At 38.0% G+C, this 8,421-nt stretch overlaps 1 protein-coding gene across 2 annotated transcripts in view; it reads left to right on the forward strand.

The window, feature by feature from the left end:
- Positions 1-8,421, forward strand: part of CREB1 (cAMP responsive element binding protein 1) — a 38,844-nt gene extending 30,423 nt beyond the window's left edge. For both annotated transcript variants that reach the window (XM_086750291.1, XM_086750292.1), the window contains one exon: positions 1,976-8,421. In XM_086750291.1, coding sequence (XP_086606417.1) covers positions 1,976-2,116 — 141 coding nt within the window. In that variant the 3' untranslated portion in view covers positions 2,117-8,421. The remainder of the gene's footprint in view (positions 1-1,975) is intronic.

The raw sequence follows: 8,421 nt of genomic DNA on the forward strand, positions 1-8,421 counted from the left end.
CCTTTTTCATGTGTTTTTCTGATATCGCTGAATAGTAGACGTCACCCTTTCAGGCTCTGCATTTGAGAAAAAATAAATTAGAATTCTGAATTCCCTCATTTTGTTAGCAGTATTTATTCTGGTAAAATAAAGCTTTTGTGTTTGGGAAAGCCAAGAAAAAACAATGGGGAATTACCCCCACTTGAGTTAAGTAGACAGCTTTTGGAACAGTATCATGTTGCATGTGGTGCTTTTAGCCTGCGTGCTTAAAAGGTATTTGCAAATCTAGGCTCTATAACAAAGCAGGGGAAAGGGATATAGAGAAGCAGATGGTGAGGTGGTACTTAGTGGAGGATTATAACATAAATATTCATAGATATTATTGTGCAAATTTTCTGTGTAAATTTTACATTTTAAAAGCTCTCTTCTAATTCAGTATAACTCTAGCTGTTCATAATGAATAACTAACACATACGGACTTGAGGTGGCTTAATATACAGCCCAAGCTGGCACAAAAATCACGAAAAGAAATAAAAAGTTGTTACCCAAGAAGACAGGCTAGTAGTTTGCACTGGGAGGCACTTCCTGGTCCAGTAGTACTTAATCTTTTGGTGACACAAGTAACAGCCCAAAGTGAGTTAAATTGTAAATGTTCTACATGGCCCACTGAAGTGCTGCAAGCATTTGAAATTGTATTTGTAGGAGTGACAAATTGATACCTGAGTCCTTTCAGGGGTTACAAACTAGGTTTTCTTTAACCTGTCTCATTTGTGGAGCTGAATTTCAGAAATTACTTTTAGAGTCTTCTTACCAGGTAGGTCCTGGAACAGACATTCTATTTTACCTAGTACAACTACTATTTCTCTAATAAGCGAAAGAACTGGGTTCAATTTTGTCCTCTCATTTCCCTGAACATTGACTGTATCACCAATCTATATAGTATTGACAATGAATGAATGCTCAGACTGTCCTTTTGAAGCTGCTCTGCTTTGCACCTAAAGGTTCAGGGCAAACAAGTGTGTACATTTACATGTATCTGCAGTGTGCTGCCTTGACAAGCTCCATTGCGGGAGGAGGGCCCTCTGCCTGGACTCCCATCCACCTCTGGCATTTAGCCTTGTGCTTACTTTGCACATTGGTACCATTACTGTTGGTGTGCAGGATAGCTTCTGCCTTGGTCTTACTGCCTTCAGGATGCCCAGCAGCACATTAACACCTTTCAGGTATTTTTCATTGGAGTTCTTAGTATGTTACCAAGTTACCTACAGGCAGCTCAGTCTTTACAATTAAGTCTTAAAGGTTTGGCTGTCTCAAGATCTGCTTCAACTCATTAACACTGACATGGTCTTGGCACAGCAGATAAGAACGAAAGAATGATATGGTGGCTAGTGACTCTTTATTTTGTGATTATTTTTTTTAGTCATTTATATTATCATTGCAATGATGCAGACATTATTACTAAAGTATTGCTGAAGAACTAATATATAAATGTTCTAAATATAGGGGGTTTTGCACCAATTGAACATCCTGACTATTATTATTTGTTTGAACTGCAGCAAAGGGAAGAGTTAAGACTGTGAAGAGATTAATAGATGAATATTGGTCTTATCCATGCTTTTATTGTTGATCTATTTATTATAATAAAATCAATTAAATTATTGCAGCAACATTTTGCTTGGCCTAAAGGCTCTAATGTAAATCCTGTAAGCAGACTTTTGTCACTGAGTAGGATCCTTTTCTCACAGAAGCAGAATTTTATTGGTGCTGACTCACTGGTATCTGCATGGAAATGATCCGTGGATCTTGAGTGTGTGTGATTTGTGAGGAGCAATTGTGAGGAGCAACTCAGCCTTTTTTCCTAATTTGCATTTCTTAACAATACCTCCATATTCTAAAAATGGCAGTACTAGGTAAGGGTTTGACCTGAACAGTTGAGTAGCCCGTGTCTGCAAGTAATTGTTCAGAATTTGAATGGCCTTTTTTGCTTTGCAGAGAGGCAGCACGTGAATGTCGCAGGAAGAAAAAGGAGTATGTGAAATGTCTAGAAAATCGAGTGGCTGTGCTTGAAAACCAAAACAAGACACTGATTGAGGAGTTGAAAGCACTTAAGGACCTTTACTGCCACAAATCAGATTAATTTTGGATTCCCATTTTCACTTGTCCAGGTGGGATAGAGACTGATTCTGGCTATACCCAGAAAGACAAAGTAAACTTTTTATTTTCTAAACATTTCTTTTTTTCTATGCGTAAAACTGCCTGAAGCAACTACAGAATATACTTCATCTGTGCTTTGCATCAAACTGTGAATGTTCAAGTACTTGCCTCCACTTCTCCCCCTACAAGATTATTTTCATCATCCATCTCAGCGTGAAGAAGAACAGGCTTATTTCTCGTCTCCCCATCCTCTTCAAGGAGTAACAGTGATCACTTGGGAAGTTACTGTGGGGAGGGTCCTTTTGTAATGGTTTCAAGAATTTGTGCTGAGCTCTTTCCATTGCCTTAGAGACAGAACCACCCCAGCCTCTTGGCCCAGCGAACTCTGGGCCGCAATTGTGGAGCATGCATGGTGCAATGAAGAAGCAATGGTTGCCAAATTGGTTTCACGTATTCATTATGAACTATAAAAATACACGGCTAAGTAGCATGCCAAATGAAAGGCGCTTCACAGTCACATTCTTGGTATGGAGGTAACATACCTTTTTCAGACTAGTCCAGCAGGGGTTTTGATTTGTAATCCATATTAAGCCCTCCTGGACTAGTAAAAACTTTTCCATACCTCAGAAACAAATGCATTGAAGTGAGCTTCACTGGTCAGTTGTTGCTTCTCAAAGCTTTTGTTTGTAAGTGTGTTCAGCATTCTGAATGCAAAAAAAAGCAAATACCAACTTCATAGGATATTGGTTGGGAAATGATATTTGGATGGGAAAGGATTTAAGAATAAAAAAGGTACAATAATGACGTTTAGAAAACAGTCACGTAGTAAGTAAGGGTAACACATGAAAGCACTACCTATTTGTATGCAGAACAACTAAGCAGTTGAAGTGTGGCCAACTCCACATACATACTCCCTGATGACAGCATCGTCTGTGTCCCAAGTCCTCTCAAGCAATTCGTTTATTTCTATTTCCCTACCACTATCTTATGTAATGGAAACTGTTGTACTCAATGGAACCATCAGCCTGGTTTGCTAGATTCTTTTTCAAACTTTGAGACTGCCTTCCGTGAATAAATTAAATTGCAGTACAACAACTATCAGGACAACCTCAAATATCAAAGAGGACTTCAAACACAAATATTCCAACTTCTGCTTTGCAAGAGACAATATTAATTATTTGAACCTGGCCAGGCTAGCTAAATTCTTAATTTATTTGGAGGATTTTTTTCATGTAAAGGGTCAGACTTACCGAGTAATTTATTTCTGTAAGCAAAATTACTCATGTGCCTCAGACATTGGCAAAACACAGTTTTTTGTGTGCGCTGAGGAAATGTGATCTTTCCCAGATTTACATTGTTTAAAAGGTAGTTCATGTTTAAAAACAGCTCTGTACTAAGCATTAGGACTTCAAAAGAATCATGCTCAGAAAGAACAAAAAAAGAATGTCAAGAAGTTGTCAAAAAGAATGTGTCAAAAAGAAACATGTGCAGTTTGTTTCCTGGCTCTCTGGAGCCAGTCTCTTGATACATTAACTTGGGTCATTTGATGGCGTAAGTTTACTTTGGGCTTCTGGTCAAACATTCATGTATAGAGACATATGAATAAGACTCTGGTCTGTACTAATGCCTTGCCTAGTAAAGTACTAGCTAATATTTTTTTCCCATTCACTCTGTCTGTTTTTAAGATAAATTTTAAACATGAGCTTCTGAAAGGTTTTATATTCAATGTGATGTTGTAAGATGAACATTTGGAAGACTCTGCGCAGTAGAGTCTCAAACAGCTAAGCAGTATTACAAGTTCTGGTTTTCTTATTTGAGAGGGCATTCAGTTTCCAAGAGACTTTAAAAGGAGCAGGGTTAGACTTGTAAGGTTATTGTTAAATCTAGATTTATCAATAATTTCAAATTACATTTGTATTTCAGGGAGAGAACGTAAGTATCAGAATTATGAAAGAATTTGTTTTCACAAGTTTTGAGGGCTTTTATAAATGGTTTATTTTTATCTGCCATAGAGAATTGATTTTCATGTTTTTATTGAATGGAAGATGAATTTATTAGTTTAGCAATGTGAATTTAAAGAGGACGCTAAATTCTCAGCAATGCTTTTATTAAAAATGTTTGATTCTTAAAATCAGAGAATACAAATACATACGACAGTCACCAGTTTTTCAGAACTAGTGCTGAAGTAGCAGTGTTAGTAACGCAGGAGTCATTCTTGTAAAACATGAAGATCATTATGGTCTGTTGTACACAGTTATATGGAGTGTTTCCTCCAGCTTTGAGAAACATGGAAAAAGCTGTACATGCATACATTAAGGCTGGTTCTTTTGTAGAAACATCTGTTTGCAAAAACTGTTTTTGCAGTGAACCTGAATGAGGCTAGCTGTGATCTGAGAGCTGTTCCTAGCGGGTAATGAGCACTGCCTAGCGCGTGCTGGTAATCAGCCTGGGAGCTGAGTGGACCAGGGAGCCTAACTGGTACCCAGACAGGGTTCTTCTAATACAGGGTTGGTGCAAATTTGTGTGGCAGTGAGAGGAGAACTGTGTTACCGGTTTGTCTGTGCATGATTTGCAGGTAGTCTGTAGTGTTACTGGTCTGAGCCTCAATAGCAATTAACGTTTCACTAAGAAAAAGAACATTATTTTAAAGTACATAGGGATCTGCAAGGATCTTTATTTTTACTTATACTGCACTGAGGATTGAGGGACTTGAATTTGTTTAACGGAAATTTTAAATGACAATAATAAAAAAAAGTATTAGACCAAGTACAGGGCTGGCTAGGGTTACTGAATACATGCTTTACTATTCATATTGACCCAAAAAGGGAAAGAATATGACAGAGGAATCCATTCATATGTTATTTACCCAGTAGTGAGGTTGGGGTAATCAGCTTCTATAAACTAAGGCCATTTGGAAGTAGGATGGCAATTATGCTGGGAGAGGGGAGGGAGGGTTAGGTTTATGTCTCACAGTTGTGAGTTTTCAAGAATTCATAGCCTGTTTTACCTGAAGAGAGGGTTAGAAAGGGCTAGATCCATTATGTTCATAATAAACAAGAATTGATTTGAAATATAATTTTTGTAATGTCATTATTTTGCAAAACAACAGCACCAATCAGGCAGTTAAGATATTGTCAGAGGTGCTCTTTTAATTTAGATATTCTTGGAAAATACATATGTATAATATATGTACATAAATATATATATACACACAGTATATAATCTACAGCTCTGAGAGCTTTTAAGTCAGGAATGCTGAGTATTATAGTATATGGAGGTCAGAAAAAATTTTTACTTTTCTGGGTGTGTCTGGGTGTGTGTGGATGTGTGCGTGTGTGTGAAAGCTTCCCCCTGCCCCAGTAGTTCTGGGCTGCATTATTCTAGCGCTTATTACTGATTTGTTTTGTGCTGTTTCTCAGTTATCCATTTTCAAGAATGTTATTTCATCTTTCATGGCTTTTGTGAGGTTTGTTTTTATTTTTTATGATGGAGATTTTTGAAATTATGTAAACAGTTGTTTTACAACAACCACCACCCCCTAGAATAATTCACTTTTGTGCTTTTTCTCTTTGGCAGCTATATATCAAAGGCAAAACAATTGGAAAGGTGGTTAAGGTGTTATTTTCTAAAGGAACCACTGGTAAGACTTCTGTTTTCCTCCTGGGGTAGTGGCGATGCATTTTATTTAAGCAGCAATTTCACCAGAATCAGGTAGTTGCCAGCACCATTGCTTGTATCTGAAAGCACAATTTTAGCCTGTCCTCTTGTCAGGACTGTACAGACACCTGTAGGTTCTGGCTCTTCTGTAGTTGGCGTTTGCGTTGCAGACCACTGTCTTCTCTGGTATTTGTACGTTGATCAGAAAATTGATGGGGTGTTTGGAATCATGAAGAGGCTCAGGAAAAAAAAAAAGTTAGATTTAGTAAGGAAAAACAGCCCTGATAGTTTCTGATCTAAGTTTGTACAACAGGTTTTTTTTAAATCTGGTCTTCCAGTAGACAGCAGCTGCAAGTAAGTAGTCATCTGTTAGCAAAAACTGGCCTCTGCTTTTTTATTTTATAATTTTTTTAATTTATGACAAACAGCCAGTGTTTTTTGTGGCTTAAAGACAGGTCTCCCCATCAAAGCAAGTTCATTATCAGTGGTTGCACATCTATGACAATTCATAGAGGATTCATTGGTTTTCTATGACCCTGTTTTTATTGTCATTTTTTCACCCTGAAGCTGGTTAGTGATGTAACACTTGCCAATAATCTAAACAAAAGGTCATGTATTTATTTTTGTTACACTATATTCTTTGTAAATGTTTAATTAAAATGTGCACTTTTAAAAAAAAAAAAAACACAGAACAGAAAAAAAAGAGCAATTGGGTTTGCTTGAGAAGCTCCCCGGCACAATTGTAATACTGGTGCCTGCACACAATTCACTCCTCTCCCCAGAGCAGTTGATTCCCCCACAAATTTAACTTGCTGATTAGCACCTGGCATCCAGCAGGCATTACTTCAAAATGGCAGGAGTTCTGAACTGGCAGTACTGAAGACTCGAAAGAATTAAGTGTGTGATGTTTCAGAGCAGTACATACAGGATGGATGTGAAATTATTTTTAGAATAGAACTAGTTCAGTGATCCCAAGTGGGAAAGGGAGGTTAATTTGGAAGGAAGGCTAAACTCTTTTTCAGCCACTTTATTCCCCTTTTCTCGATTCGAGATTTGGCTGCAGATTTTATAAGCTCCATTCCAAGAAAATAAATCAAAAGGCTTTCCAGTTCTTTGACACCAGGAAGTAAAGATATATTGACAATGTGTCACCCTGTTTTAAAAGATTTAAAAAAGCACAACTACCTTTCTTTTGCAGGAACAATGATAATTTAGCTATAACCCTGAAATCTGTCCCTGTGAGCAGGTTTTAAAAGTGTACAGTACATTGATGGTTCTCTGTACTGTGCCTGGGAACTCGTTTCCCTGAGGTTTTGAATTTGCTAGCTGTAGAAGACACTGATTTTGCAGAAACCTGAATGTATCATGAAGCTCACTTGATCTGGGAGGAGCCAGACTGATGAAGGGAAACAGGGTGCTGAAATCCTATCTGCTGTGTGTGTGTGACAGGTTCGGGTCTGTGGATGGATATGCTAACATCTGTACATCTTTGGGGAAAAGGGACCAGATCCAGTTGGTAAAGAGGGTTTGCATTTCAAGTGTTTTGCCTTGGAATGTGTTTTTCAAATGTATTTAAGCTCTGGCCCACAAAGAGACTTGCTTGGGCTCATTTGCGTAGCACAAATCAGTGAGTTCAGGTCTCGCTTTCACCAGCGAGAGGCGTGAGAAGTCAGCTGTCCTCAGGAGCTGTATGCTGGCAGGGAAAGGGCCAGGGACAGGCTGTAATGATCGGCGGTTGGTGCACTCATAAGCTGACTGCTTACTGTACTCATGACTTGTACTCAGGAGCAGTCGGTTCACTCAGCCTTAGCTATGTATTTCTCTAAATTAGGGGATAGCTGAGTGATAGCCAGGGGGAAGGAAGGCCTTGAGTCAGTTATCTGGAAATGGCCACTCTTAAAAACTAAGGATGTTTGGATGCTCTCCAGAAGTTGTGTTTTATCCAGGTGCCACTCCATTTTTTGTGTGTAATGACATTTATTTATATTAAAACATTAATTTTAAGTTCTAGATCTTTGAGTTTGTGTGAGATTTGAAACTGTGCTGCTTATATGGACTTCTAGGGATGAGATGGGGAACAGGGCAAGAAGAGGTGCTAGTTGGCAGCCAACCCCTCCACAGACTTGTCCACAGATTGGTTATTCACTTCAAAAATGAGTTGTTTCTACTCTGGATTTAGAATTTGAAATTGTTTTGGAACAACGTTTTTCAGGGAAGCTTCCAGAGTGAGGATCATTATTCTCCCTTTGTAATGTAAGCTGGAAAGAGTAAGTTCACCTTATCTGCATTTCTGATTCTTTACCCAAACCATGTCAGCACAGAACAGGGTATTTAAGCTTGACTCCCACATACTTGTGGAAGTTAAAAGACTAAATGAAAATCCATTATTGGGGGATAATAAATTCTTATTTACATGTCCCCAAAAATTCCCGGTTGTGGTTTTTTTTACTTATTTTTTTGTGCTTTATCTGTGTTTTTTAAAAAAAATTGTACTGGGTTATAATGCATTTTATTAACACTATGTACATATTAGCTGCTTTGTGTTTAAGAATGGTAGTAATTGCTTTGTATATTAAAGTGATTCTTGTGAATTTGTGAATTATTGTCATAAAGAAGTGCTTTTTCTTACTG

Source organism: Chlamydotis macqueenii, chromosome 6, assembly GCF_036417535.1.
Source record: "Chlamydotis macqueenii isolate bChlMac1 chromosome 6, bChlMac1.mat, whole genome shotgun sequence".
In the NCBI taxonomy this organism is placed as follows: domain Eukaryota; kingdom Metazoa; phylum Chordata; class Aves; order Otidiformes; family Otididae; genus Chlamydotis; species Chlamydotis macqueenii.